The sequence below is a fragment of the Lampris incognitus genome, chromosome 2 (assembly GCF_029633865.1).
Source record: "Lampris incognitus isolate fLamInc1 chromosome 2, fLamInc1.hap2, whole genome shotgun sequence".
Classification (NCBI taxonomy): domain Eukaryota; kingdom Metazoa; phylum Chordata; class Actinopteri; order Lampriformes; family Lampridae; genus Lampris; species Lampris incognitus.
Window position 1 is genome coordinate 113,543,087 of NC_079212.1, and position 14,783 is coordinate 113,557,869.

The 14,783-nt window shown below is 42.2% G+C and overlaps 1 protein-coding gene across 1 annotated transcript in view; it reads left to right on the top strand.

Moving 5' to 3' along the window:
- LOC130131533 (immunoglobulin-like and fibronectin type III domain-containing protein 1) overlaps positions 1-14,783 on the top strand; it is a 42,172-nt gene continuing 27,389 nt past the window's right edge. Inside the window, exons 1-11 of the mRNA XM_056301258.1 lie at positions 1-28; positions 4,585-4,761; positions 4,897-5,036; positions 5,437-5,536; positions 6,201-6,246; positions 6,359-6,539; positions 7,409-7,522; positions 7,677-7,839; positions 7,941-8,206; positions 8,805-9,279; positions 10,233-10,357. Coding sequence (XP_056157233.1) covers positions 1-28; positions 4,585-4,761; positions 4,897-5,036; positions 5,437-5,536; positions 6,201-6,246; positions 6,359-6,539; positions 7,409-7,522; positions 7,677-7,839; positions 7,941-8,206; positions 8,805-9,279; positions 10,233-10,357 — 1,815 coding nt within the window. The remainder of the gene's footprint in view (positions 29-4,584; positions 4,762-4,896; positions 5,037-5,436; positions 5,537-6,200; positions 6,247-6,358; positions 6,540-7,408; positions 7,523-7,676; positions 7,840-7,940; positions 8,207-8,804; positions 9,280-10,232; positions 10,358-14,783) is intronic.

The following is a 14,783-nucleotide window of genomic DNA, read 5'->3' on the forward strand; positions in this document are numbered from 1 at the left end:
ATGAAACCAGTGGAAAACAAGGCCCCAGGTGGGTTAGGTTTCTAACATGACCTCTGACTATATGTTTGTTGTGCAAGGCTTTTAAGTAAAGTTCAAAAGGAAAGTTTAATTGTATTGGAAGATGTTTTCACAAAGTGCTGTTTATTACACTCAATGACAGAAATCAACATACCAATGGACAGTATTTGCAAAGGGATAACTTTCACTTTTTAAACTTTTTTCAAGACACTGCCTTCATCTATCTCCTTTAAAGATCTGTTTTTGAGTCCATTTGTTTGTCCTTGATTATACTCATTTAGTCAGTGATTTTACTTCTATTCTTAATTGATGTCTATGTTAAAATATGCTTATCAAGATTAGAAAAATTAGTCGAGGTAAGGAAGGCAAAGAACAATGTTTTGCTGTCCACCTCACTTTGTGGAACAGACTAGCAATACTCACATTATTAAGGTGTTTTCTCCTTCATACACATTTTTTAATTTCTCAGTGACACTTCGTTGTTGGACTATAAATGTAGAGAGCATATCAATGGATATTTTTTAAGGGCAATGAACACAGCATTTTCATTTGCCACAGTACCTGCAGAATATCACCTTGCAATAGACTGTGGAAATCATCTATAATCAGTCTAGGGGTCTTGTTTTGTGGGCTGATTTGGGTGCTCTCTGAAAAGGGTATTAGCCTTCCAGCAGCTAAGTTATTTTCACTTTAAGCTCTCTTATGGACTGCCGGCATCCTAATCCAAATTTTTTCAGAGATTGATTGGTATGCAAGAGCAAGTTACTGACTGATGTCCTACACTATCAAGCTTGGATTATGTGTGAATCAATGCTTGAAAACAAGATTACTAGAGCCCTGACTGCATACAGATAGTATAAAAAAGCAGTGTGGCCTGTTAAGAGATGACAAATCCAGTTTAATGAATATTCAGTGCAGACCCTCTATCTAGAGTGGCTGACAAGAACATGATCCAGAAGAATACATTTTAGGTGCTTACTTTGGAAGCAGGGCAATACTATGAAAACTTATGCCATTACCTCTTAATCTTCCATAGGTGCTATCGGGGACTTTTATTTTTCCAAAATTCCCTTGCGAGAAAAAGCAAAAGTATGGTATGCTGTGTCTTTTTTGGCAGAATGTTGTTTAAAGGGAAATTAAAAATTATTAACATGATCTCAATTTATGTGTTGTAGTGATATAACTCTATTAGCAGCCATAATACTGAGCAGCCTTCTGTGCATCTCTGAAATGCCTGAGAAATTGTGCATAAAAGTGCCTGCCACTGACATCACTTACAGACGTGGATACAAAACACCTGGTTTGCTGATAGGCAGCATTGAATAAGAAAATGTGTATCACAATGCTACATTATACAATTTTATGTAGTGCTGTTACATGCATTTGTATGTCTGCCAGTGACATCACTTGTGGACAGTTTTACACACAATTTGGAGTGTTTCACACACACACACACACACACACACACACACACACACACACACACACACACACACACACACACACACACACACACACACACACACACACACACACACACACACGACTGCTCAGTATTATGGATGTTAATGCAGGGTTATCCCTACAACATACATATAAAAAGATAATGCTGAAAGTCAGGATTGTTTCCCTTTAGTGAATTCTTAGAGAATTAACAGGGGTGTAATATCTATTCTTAATCTCATTTAAACTTGCCTTGTTTACATGCCTACATGGTAATTTTTTTGTCTGCCTTTTTTGTCTTCAATAGAGACTAGGTGTGTTGTGTATTCTCGTTTTGTAACCCCGCATGCTTTTGTTTTTTTGTCTCTTTGTTTGCTTTAATTGAAGTTGTAATCATTTTGTTACCCTCTCATGGCCCATGGGTGCTACCGTGATGGGCTTGAGTTTGCATTTGTGCTTGTACCCAATTTGACAGAAATACAGCCCTCAAAGAAACAACTTTAGGATGGGAAAGCCTTCTGTCCCTGTTATAATGACAGATGCGTCTTAAAATGATTGATGCCCTCACATAACTGGCCTTATGGTCTCCCTATTCTCTCATGATGATGGCTGATCATGATTCATTTCAGTTTTGAAATGAGTCTGCAAGATAAAATGTTACCTGGGCAGCCTCTAAAAGTTGTTATTTCATGTTTTCTTGGGCTAGAATTGATGTTTTCTAACAGCACAAATGTAACACATCACTGCTATTTCAATAACATATGCATGTCTACATCTTTTTTTTAAATTTCCCCCCCTTTTTTCTTCCCAATTGTATACGGCCAATTACCCCACTCTTCCAAGCCGTCTCAGTTGCTGCTCCACCCCCTCTGCTGATCCGGGGAGGGCCGCAGACTACTATATGCCTCCTCCGATACATGTGGAGTCGCCAGCCTCTTCTTTTCACCTGACAGTGAGGCATTTCAACAGGGCGACATAGCACGTGGGGGGATCCTCCCAGTTCCCCCTCCCCCTGAACAGGTGCCCCGACTGACCAGAGGAGGCGCTAGTGCAGCGACCAGCACACACCCACAATTCGGCTTCCCACCCACAGACACGGCCAATTGTTTCTGTAGGAACGCCCAACCAAGCCGGAGGTAACACGGGGATTCAAACCGGCAATCCCTGTGTTGGTAGGCAACAGAATAGACAGCTATGCTACCTGGATGCCCATGTCTACATCATTTTTGACAAAATCCCTTCTCATTTTATGTCCAAGGTTCTTATAGATATATGCATAGCAGCATTGTGAAACTCTTCCAACACAATTTACTTGCTTTTTCATGACAACCTGTTGTGAAATAAGAGAATGAAAACATTTTAATTTTGTAGTCCAAGACATTATAAACATAAAAATGATGTAATTTTTCCTCAGCATTAACGATTAATTTAATCTAGAGATCTGATTAATATAAGGCACACCTGAGTCAAAAAACAAACAAAAAGTAAAGAGGCAAGAGTTTTATCGTGATAATTTTCCCAATGTAAAACATGACCAGCCAATTTCACTTCATGTCACTTTGTCTTTGGCCCCAGTTTTGTATGCCTGAGACAGATGAGCATCAAGTTTGTGTCCTACTGACATCTTCATTGTCTTGATACTTGTCTCTGAAATCAAAATTCAAAATGCTAACGAGTGATTTCCAGTCATACAAATATTTTCAGGGGCCTCAAAGAGTAGGAAGGCCCCTCTGAGAGTGGGTGATTCTAAATTGGCTGCAACTATGTTAAATATTATCCTTAACAGCAGGCTAGCTTATTATTCAAGTAGGAAAGAATAAGCTTAACAGCCTGTAGAACTGGATGGGAAAATTAACCAATCAGAGTCAGAATTGGAATTAGAATCAGAAATGGGCACGGTGGCCCAGTGGTTAGCACTATTGCCTCACAGCAAGAAGGTCCTGGGTTCAAACCCCAGCCCGTCCCAGGCCCTTTCTATGTGGAGTTTGCATGTTCTCCCTGTGTCTGCGTGGGTTTCCTCCCACCATCAAAAACATATGCATGTTAGGGTTAATACTCATGTCTGTGCCCCTGAGCAAGGCAATGGAAAGAACTGGAGTTGGTCCTTGGGTGCTACAGCTGACCACTGCTCGTATACAACAGGATGGGTTAAATGCAGAGAACACATTTCATTGTAACATGTACAATGACAAAATAAAGTGTCTTTCTTTCTTTCTTCTTCTCATTCTGATTTGGGTAATTTTCCCATCCAGTTCTACAGGCAATTTAGTTCTGGATGGGAAGTGTTACATCTTATCCTTAACAGTGGACTTGCTCATTATTCAAGTAGGAAAGAATAAAGTTAACACTGCGCTTCCTTCAGGCTAAACTGCCTGTAGAACTAGACGGGAGAATACCCAATTGGGGTCTTCTCAACAAAGGGTGAGCTTTTGGTTGTCCTACTCACTCAAAAACTGTTAATTTTTTGAATCAAAAGGTCAACAATAGATTTCTCATAGCACCTAAGAAATGCTTTGGAGCACACATCACAGATGAAATCTATGTATATACATTGAAAGTAAACACGGTGTAGTTAACAAAAGCTTATACTTTTTGTATCTTTGTCACAGTTGTATGATAAGCCTATGGAGAGTTAATATCAAAAGAAGAGAGAAATCAACTGCATTGCTAAGGATGTCTCTGACTTCCATGCTTTCCTGAGTTGTGGCCCTCTGAGTCACAAAAGGAAAGGAAATACTGACCTCTTGTGAGATATTAGCTAACATACAACCTCAAAAGCGCTACAAAGACATGGCAATACTGTTTCATGTTTTATTGCTTGAAATCATTTTTACAAGAGTTTATATAACATAATAAAGATTTACTGTTTTAAAATTATCAAACAGGTTACGATATCTTAATTGTAATCAAACTGCCAAGACCACTGAAGTCTGTGACGAGAGTGCAGCTCAGTTTGTTCAAATAATTGTTATCACTTCAACCATATACTTGAATCTATAAATCAAATGAATATAACCATTTGTGTTTTTGCTCAGGTCCTCTAAATTGTACAGATACCTACATGTGATATGCTTTGTATTGTTTTGTATTTTCCCTCCATCTTATAAATGTTCGCTTTCACAGCCCCACAGGGTTTAGTTTTAGTGTTATTGAAGTTTTATTTTGTGATCTTGACAGTGGCCATCAAAAAGAGGTCCAGAGTCCCCGGGGTTATGATCACTCAGTATGTTGAACAACTTCCTCCTGGACAATCCACCCCCAATTTCTCTCGAAAACCAGCCCCTCTGACTTTGCAGGAAGGTATCAATTAAATAATTATAATGATTTGGAGAGTGTTTCAGACACCGCACTTTGCATGACATTTAAGGCTCTAATCACCTCACATTGTTCTTCATTTGTGTGACTATGGCAGTGATTTTCTTTACTTATTTTCAGGGAAAAAGGCCTTTTTCAAAGCAATGGTTACTGGGGAGCCAGCTCCAACTGTGACATGGGCTTGTAATAAATGTGAACTCACTGATGAAAAGAAGTATATGACTCGATATGACGAAAGAGCTAAGGAGCACATCCTTGAGGTGAGATAACTGCATGTATGTCAAAAACAGAGCATCAGCTGCCTCCCCTCCAGAAATTATTACATTATATTTCAATATTATATATTAATATATAACTCACCATCTATGATTTGCTTGGAAAACTATGGACTGAGCCAAGTCATTTTAGTGATGTGGATGCTTAAAACTGTTGGCAAACAAGAGATTTAACTGCACTTATTACTGTCATACTTTTTCCGATGAGGATGATGATGATGATGAGGCTGTGTTACATACCTAATACTGTTTCGCTCACACTTTACGTGCATAATATGATGAACTTCTGTAAATTAGAAAAGATCATTATAAGTGTCGGTGGAGGACATATTCAAATTTTCTGCTGTCCGTTTTCAACCTAAGTGTGACACCATTGCTTTACCAGATACCAAATATCACAACAGATCAAGCTGACACATACAAATGTTATGCCACCAATGAATATGGACAAGCTGTTTGCACTGCTACACTGAATGTTATTGAAGGTGAGATGGCAATTTACTGTATAATGTGTTCATGTTCTGTAAATGAAATTACTAATCGATAGATGAGGCTTTGCACTCATGATGAAAAAATTTCTTTTCAGTTGGGTTCAAGAAGAAACCCCACACAGGTAGGAATGTAGTACAAACCTATGAAAAAAATTTGCACAAATTTATAAGCTTGTTTCACTGGGGGAAGCCTTATAAAGTAAAGGCAACATGAAATTAAAGGGGAAAAAATCATCAATTATCAAGAGCCTTACAATATTAAAGCACCTCTTATATATATGGTACCATGGTATTATTCATTGATTTTATTTAATATTAGATTGCCATCAACTATTACCCAGTGAATTGCAAGTAAACACTTCATCGAACGATATAACACAAATATGAAATAGCACTTGAGATTATGAAATTATATCATATAATTATGAATATCATTGCTTCATTTGCTGAGCTGGAGTTCACATTTCTGAAAAGGATGCATTTTCATATGAGGAGTCTTAATAGCTCATTGCTAACAACAGTATATTTTTATAGGGCATACATACCAGTCATAATATGTGCAAAACCTGAAAATATAAATAAGCTAAAAAAGCTAAAAAGAAAAAAGAAGCCCTATATCTCGTAATTTTTTTTAATTAAATTTGTTTTTTTATTGCAGCAAAGGGGCAAGCTCCTCAGGATTTCAGATCAATGCTCAAGAAAACGTAAAAAAAAGAAATATCCCAGTTAATTAAAAAAAATGCATCACAACAAAATGTTTGACTGCGATTTTGTTTGAAATTTAATATTATTTCTATTCAGTGTTGTTGTCCAGAGAAAAAAGCAACTCCCACCAAAAAAAGAAGGGGAGATTGATCCGAAGCTCTGGGAACTGCTGCTAAGTGCACCAAAGAAGGACTATGAAAAAATCTGCTTTGATTTTGGTGTTACCGATTTCCGCTGGATGTTGAAGAGACTAAACCAGATGAAAAAGGAGAGGGAGGATGAGCAAGCAAAGGTACGCCATCACAGTTGGGATCTGAAACTCTGGGATATGGTGTCTTCGTGTTGCAACCCAGCCATCCAACTTCTTTACTTTTTTTTACCTCACTTTTCTGTTCTCTTGATTTCGTGCTGCCCTAAATTCATTTGAGTCTGTCTTTTATGCCAAAAGTAAAACCATGAGATAAGTAATAATGGGCTATATTGTAATTCAATATTTAGAGATAGCTTACAACAGTAATTGTAAAATAAAATTCTTATTTCTGGTTAAGGATTTAAAGAAAATATTAAATGACAAAAAAGTTGCAAGAAAGCCATTTTTTTCATATTAAAGTCATTTTTTTTTTTTTTTTGGATATACCAAAATTTAGATTTATTTGGGGCAGCACTGTGGCCAGTGATTACTGCTGGCTGTCGCCTCACAGCAAGAAAGGTGCTGGGTTCGAACCCCAGGGTTGTCCAACCTTGGGGATCATTCCCAGGCCGTCCTCTGTGTGAAGTTTGCATGTTCTCCCCGTGTCTGCGGTGGGTTTTCTCTGGGTGCTCCGGTTTCCACCACCATCAAAAAGACATGCATGTAAGGGTTAATACTCCTGTCTGTGCCCCTGACCGAGGCATGGCAAGAAGAACTGGAGTTGGTCTCCAGGTGCTGCACAGCGGCTGCCCCATGCTCCTAGCTACACAGCTGGATGGTTTAAATGCAAAGAAAGAATTGCCCCATGGTAATTACAAAAGTGGTAAAACAAATAAAATAAAATAAAATAAAATAAATCACCAAACACTGTAACACAACATGTTCTAGTCCTGCATGTTAGGTTTTCCATCGCCTATATGGGACCCAATCCTTTCATTTTGTTTAATTTATACCCCTTGTTCTCTACGTAGGTTTTGGAGAAACTGAACAATGTGAAGCAAATAGAAGTGAAACCAAGCGGTATAGCTGAATTTGAGGTCGACATGACGCTAAGCGATCCCAACAGTGCAGTTAACTTATACAAGGTGAGTTTAACGTGGAAACCATCATCACTCCACTGATCCGTTTGGCTGTAATACAAATCAAGACTCATATTAAAATCAAAAGTAAGACATTTAATATATTGCCCGATACCCAGCAAATCTCATATTAGTCCTTCTCTCCTTTCACTATCAAAAGGATGGGATTAAGGTTGTGTATGGTAATGATGGAAACTCAAAGCACAGCCTTACTAAATCCGGAACAAAGTATTGCTTCAGCATCAACGACCCTCAACCCGAGGACGCTGGGTTTTACCAGGTGGACGTCGAGGAGGCCAATATTCTTTCTACTGATTTTCAAGGTTGAGACATAACCATGAACCGTCTTTTAGAAACATATTTTGGATGGAAAAAAAATTATCCTTTTCCTTGTAAAAACCAAACACCATCTCTCCCTCCTTAGTCCCAGCGGTGGAGTTCATAGCCAAGGTTAAGGATGTGAGGGCAGTTGAAAGTCAGGATGCTGTCTTCCAGTGTGTGTTGTCAACGCACCTCAACAGGATTACTTGGTCCACACAAGCCACTTCTCTTGAACATGGGGACAAATATGACATCACTGTCTCAGAGGACAAACTCATTCATACATTACGAATTAAAGACTGCACATTGGCAGACAAGGGTATCTATTACGCCATCGCTGGCATTGCCTCAAGCAGTGCCACTCTCACAGTGGAAGGTGAGAGAACTTGACTACCTATTCTCTGTGCGGAAATAGTTAACACCAGAAAGGCTGAGGCCAATTGTATTGTAACAATAGTAACTATATGTATTTTTCCCTTATGATTTGTGTTTACTATTTATCAAAGTTCATGTCTCATTAAATGCTCTGACAATGATAACTAAAAAGATGCATGTTATACTTACGCCACTGCATCCATTCCATTGAACTTTAGATCTAACCTTTACGCTAACTGTAGTGAGGAGTGCTGAACATTTGTTTACTTCCGTTTACTTACTTAATTGGATACCAAGAACAGCCATGTGTAAAAGGGTTTTCATTCCAACACAAAACCACACTGTCTGAATTCATTGATTAGTCCTTCCAATTTGGTTAGCAGTGTGTTCATCAGTAAAATCAGTCAATGTTGTGATTGAGTGCTGCTGGTTTGCTTAAAGGCATAGCTTTAACAGCTCCAACAAAACCCAAGTAACTCATTCTCACTCTTTCCTGGATGTTTTTTTTTTGTTGCTTTTTTGTTTTTGTTTTTTTGCTTCAGCTGATACGAATACTGGTAAAGGCCAGAAGACCACCGCTACTGGGGATCAGGAGGATCTGGCCAAACTAGCGATGGAACAGAGGGCCAAGCTACAGAGGGGGAAGGACAACTTAGAGGCAGTGAGGCGAGCACAAGCTGAAAAAGATGCTGCAGAAGCAGCAGCAAGAGCTGCAAGAGGGGATGACATTGGCAATGGGTCTGGCAATGGGTCTGGCGATGTGTCTGGCAATGGGTCTGGTGATGAGTCTGGTGGAGGTGTATATGGGGACGGTGGAGATGGAGAAGATAAAAATAAGAAGGATGGGCCTGGTAGAGGTATACATGGAGATGGTGGAGATGGAAAAGATGGGAATAAGAAGGATGGGTCTGGTGGAGGTGTACATGGAGATGGTGGAGCTGGAGAAGATAGGGATAAGAAGGATGGGGCAGATGTAGATGATGAGGCTAACCAGCAAGGGAATGACGAACGTGATAAGAATAAGAAGCGGATGCGAACTGGCCCTTTGGTTCCTGACACGGTCATTGGTAAGAGTGTCAGTTTGTTTAAAGACAAAAGGACTGAATAATATGTTTCTACTGTAACACTAAAGTTAATGGCATCAACTTTGAGAGGAACATTTCAGTTCCACTAGACTAGCTGTGTGTCTGCAATATTGTCATCTTTGCTAATAGAATATTTATTGTCCAGTTTGAGTTGCTTAGTAAATTTTGACAAAATACTCAGACTAACGATGGATGTGATGAGTTATATGTGTGCTGAATATAACAAATTAAGACTGGTGTGTGGTAAGATGTTACACCAAACCTGCAGTAATAGATTATGAGAGTTCCCAATCGCAGCAGGTGGCATGTCAGATAGCAACTGTACTTTTAAAAAACTGAGTGTTACTGTGTTTATTCACCATAAATGTGTTGGTATTTATTAACCATAACAAGAGGCTTGCCAAGAGAAAATTACACTGTTTTACACAACAATAATTCATCAGTTCAAATGACTGACTATAGATTAAAAAAAAAAAGTTGCCCATTATGAATTGCTTGAAACGGGGGGGGGGTATTGGTTGCTATAAAATGATAATGCAACTTAATGGGCAATTTGAAACTGAAACTTTCTCAAATGAGGGTGTAATATAATCAGGGAAATAACAGAGTCAGAAAATTATAAAGGTGCTGCTGACATGATGTTTTTGGATACCCCCTGTGATGCTGCATGTTGAGGAATACAGGGAAATATGCAACAACACTAACAAAAGGTAGATTTAATTCAAAGCTATCCACAATTTGCTTGTGCTGTGTCTAATAAGAAATGTGTTAGTTTGATGTGATCTCTGTGCATTTATTTGTTTTTGTCTCTCTTGCATTAGCATGTTGTTGCAGATTTGGCTGTGAATTCCTGTCAAATCCTTTTTTTTAAGCCGAAATCCAATGGGGTTTGTATCCTCTGTATTTAAGATAACAGTTTTGCTCCATATTGACAGATCACGGAGTTCAATTTGTGAGTGGACTTTCAAATACAGCTGCTAATATTGGTGAACAGGCAGAGCTATCTTGCAAGCTGAGCAGTGAAACCTCTGAGGGACACTGGTACAAGAATGGGAAATTGGTAAGTCAAATGTTTCAGAAGTAGTACTTGTGTGTACGGCTATGTAGCGACTGGAGAGGGGTGTTGCTCTGACTGTCGGCAGTTCTGCGCTGGGGAAGCACCAGGATTCTGGGACTGTTAACGCTCATGTTCAAATTGTTTTTTTAGTGATCCGTAGGAGTTGAATCAAGTGCAACTGGACTTGGTATATATCCGTGAAGATGTTTCGCCTCTCATCCAAGAGGCTTCCTCAGTTCGTGCCTTTCTGACTAGACCAAGCTAGTCTGACTGGCTGGTGATGAGACTCTGAATTTATCCTCTAGGAGTCGTTGTCAGAGCTATTGATATGCGTGGCTCTTTGTGATCCGATGTTTACCAACGCCCGTCGCTAACAGAGCCATAGATATGAGTGGCTCTTTTGTGCACCGATGTTATGGCCGCACCCGTCGTTATCAGAGCCATTGATATGCGTTGCTCTCCTGTGCTCCGATGTCCAGCCGGGCCCGTCGCCATCGGAGCTATTGATTTGCATTTGTTTAGCAGCGACGGTCATTGGGGGTGTTAGTTTCGACTTCATTGTTCAGTGGTCATGAGAGTCATTGGAGCCGTTAGTGACCGACTGTTGTTCTTGGAGACTAGGCTTCTTGAGTCTCCTGGGTAGAGATGAAAGGATGGCATTGTAAGTGGGAGATAGGTGGTGTTGCAGACCTCCTCCTCTGTTGAGGGATGGTTTTTCCAGTTTCGCATAGATGGCAGAACGGCTTAGGTTAAAGGTATCAGCAGCTCTGTCCAATGCGAAACTCCCTCCTTCCAACCTAACCATGGAGGAAAGGAAAGCTGCGACAGTCCTGAGCAGGGACGAAAACATCACTATCCTTCCAGCAGATAAGGGGAGATGCACGGTTATCCTCAACACAACAGACTACCTCGCCAAGATCACGTCATTACTCAGCGACACCGACACCTATGAACCTCTGAGACGCGATCCTACTAGTGGTTACAAGAGGAAAATAATAGAGTACCTACAGAAACTACAGAACGGAGGAACCATTGATGGGACACAATACCACCCACAAGATAACATTCCACGCATATATGGACTCCCTAAGATCCATAAAGATGGAACCCCCCTCAGGCCCATCGTTAGCAGCATAAACTCAGTCACATACAACATTGCCAAACATATAGCCAACACCTTGACCCCTTTAGTGGGCGAAACACCTCACCATATCCAAAACTCCATTGACTTCGTGGACAAGGTCCAAGGCGTAAAACTGGAACCGGATGAAACCATAGTATCCTACGACGTGACCTCGTTATTCACTTGCATCCCAACCATGGAGGCTTTGGAAACGTTTGCTATGGGACGACACTCTCCACAATAGGACCAACCTCAGCCCAGACCAGATTTGCCAACTACTGGACCTGTGCCTGAACACTACATATTTCCAATTCAGGGGCCAGTTTTACAGACAGAAACACGGCTGTGCAATGGGCTCACCAGTATCGCCAACTGTGGCCAACTTATATATGGAAGAGGTAGAACACAGGGCCCTGAACTCCTTCAGAGGAACACCTCCGAGCCACTGGTTCAGATATGTGGATGACACATGGGTCAAAATCCAAACACAAGAGGTGCAAGCGTTTACCAAACACATCAACTCAGTGGGCAAGAACATTAAGTTCACAAGGGAAGATGTAAAGAACAACAGTTTACCCTTCTTGGACTGTGATGTCCACATTGGGGAAGACAGGCGCCTCCACACTGGGGTTTACAGGAAACCTACACACACAGACCAATATCTACTTTTCGACTCACACCACCCGCTGGAACACAAACTGAGCATTATCAGAACTTTGTAACACAGAGCTGACAATGTGCCCAGCAGCACTCAGGCCCAACGAGAAGAACACAAACACCTGAGGGGAGCTTTAAAAACCTGCGGCTACCCCAGTTGGACCTTTGCGAAAACTGCAACACATTCCAAAAAGACCAACCAGGTGAGCAACGAGGGGAAAAGGAACAGAAGGAATAGCACAGTCATCCCGTATGTTTTTGGGGTCTCCGAGAAACTCAGAGGAATTTTCAACAAACACCGCATCCCGGTATACTTCAAACTCAGCAACACACTCCGACAAAGACTGGTTCATCCCAAAGACTGTGTACCACACACCCGGAAAAGCAATCTGGTGCATGCTGTACAGTGCAATGAGGATTGCACTGACCTATACATAGGAGAAACCAAACAACCACTACACAAACGGATGGCCCAACACAGAAGGCCAAACTCCTCAGGACAAGACTCAGCAGTCTATCTACACCTAAAGGAGAAGACACACTCCTTCGAGGACAGCAACGTACACATTTTGGACAGGGAAGATATATGGTTTGAAAGAGGGGTGAAGGAAGCCATCTATGCGAAACTGGAAAAACCATCCCTCAACAGAGGAGGAGGTCTGCGACACTACCTATCTCCCACTTACAATGCCGTCCTTTCATCTCTACCCAGGAGACTCAAGAAGCCTAGCCTCCAAGAACAACAGTCGGTCACTAACGGCTCCAACGACTCTCATGACCACTGAACAATGAAGTCAAAACTAACACCCCCAACGACCGTCGCTGCTAAACAAATGCAAATCAATAACTCTGATAACGATGGGCGCAGCCATAACATCGGTACACAAAAGAGCCACTCATATCTACGGCTCTGTTAGCGACGGGCGTTGGTAAACATCGGATCACAAAGAGCCACGCATATCAATAGCTCTGACAACGACTCCTAGAGGATAAATTCAGAGTCTCATCACCAGCCAGTCAGACTGGCTTGGTCTAGTCAGAAAGGCACGAACTGAGGAAGCCTCTTGGATGAGAGGCAAAACGTCTTCACAGATATACCAAGTCCAGTTGCACTTGATTCAACTCCTTTGGATAACCATGACCTGGATGAATGAGAACATTCACAGACTTGTTTTAGAGATGTTGTGTTCATGTTTTGGTTATGGTGGTTGTGTTGTTTATTTGGGGATTCGACTTGGACTAAGTAGACAATCCATTTTACTCACTGACTGACTGTAGGACCGTGACTAACACTAAAGTTTCTGGAAGTGACCGGGGGGGGGGGGGGGGCATTGTTCAGTAGCCATTTTGGGGGCAAATAAAAGATAGGCTCCAGCATCCCCACGACCCTGAGAGCAGGATAAGCGGTTTGGATAATGGATGGATGGATGAAAGAACACTCCCAGGGTCGTGTGGTGTATGGGACATGGGAGCTACCATTGAAAAGAGATCGCTGTCTCTCGAATCCTTCTTCCATGACAGCTGACCACACTGGTGTCAGAAGAGGGATTTCACTGAAGAATGGAGATGGAGATCCAGAGACTGGAGCAGGGCATTGAGTAGACCCGTTGGCACTTGGAAAACGTGGCATGGCAAGACGGAGCCTGCCAGAGATGGAAGGTTTCCAGCCACCCTGATTGCTCCAGTGCACTGCATCCCCACTGCCCCCTAGAGGCCAGGAGGGCAAATACAGGGGAGCACCTGCTGCACGCAGCCACCAACCACCCCATAGCGACTGAGAGAGATGCTGTGCATAGAACACCACCCAAGCTGCCCAAGTACAATGGGATGACACAACTAGAGCTGTACCTCTCGCAAGTCGAATTAGCGGCTTGGAACAGTGGCTGGAGCAATGAAGAAGCCGCCATCCATCTGGCTCTGGCATTGGAGGGAATGGCTTTGCAGGTGCTCCTCCACCTAGCCCCAGTGGAGCAATGGGACATCAAGGCCCTGACTATAGCGGGAGTAGTATAGCAGGGAGTAGCTAGCCAGCCACTGCCGCCAAGAGGGAGAGAGCCTGGGTACCTTCGCCGCAGATGTGCAGCTACATATCTGACATGGTTACCCACAATTCAACGCAGCTCCCCAAAAAGAGCTAGCCCTCCACGCTTTCCTGCAGGGGCTCATGTTGGAGCGGCTGTGCCAGCATGTCCATCTCATCATGCCCCAATCTCTCAGTGAGGCTCTCTGCGAAGTAAACGGGCCAAGGTGGTACTCCCCACACGGCTTACCCTGCAGAAGGCCCCTGCTCTCTGACCACTGCAACTGCCCAGCACCAGCACCGAAGGACAGTCACCCGACTAGCGGGAAACAACAGGGTTGTGGCCTAGTGAAGGGACCACCACTCCAGTCTCCAGCCCCCCTTCAAGACCGATGCATGCCAGTTGGCCACCTAGGTCACACCAAAGGACTATCTGGACTGCCAAAATTATGGTTGATCCTGCGGGACCTTGGTAGACACGGGGTCTACCATTACCCTGGTGTGACCTGGCATCCTCCTGGGCACCACCGGCCCACTCTCAGTGGCATGGTCTCCAACCAGCACCCAGCTGATGATGGTGACAGGGGAAAATGCTGGCATAAGAGGGAAGACATCATTGCGAGTCTAGG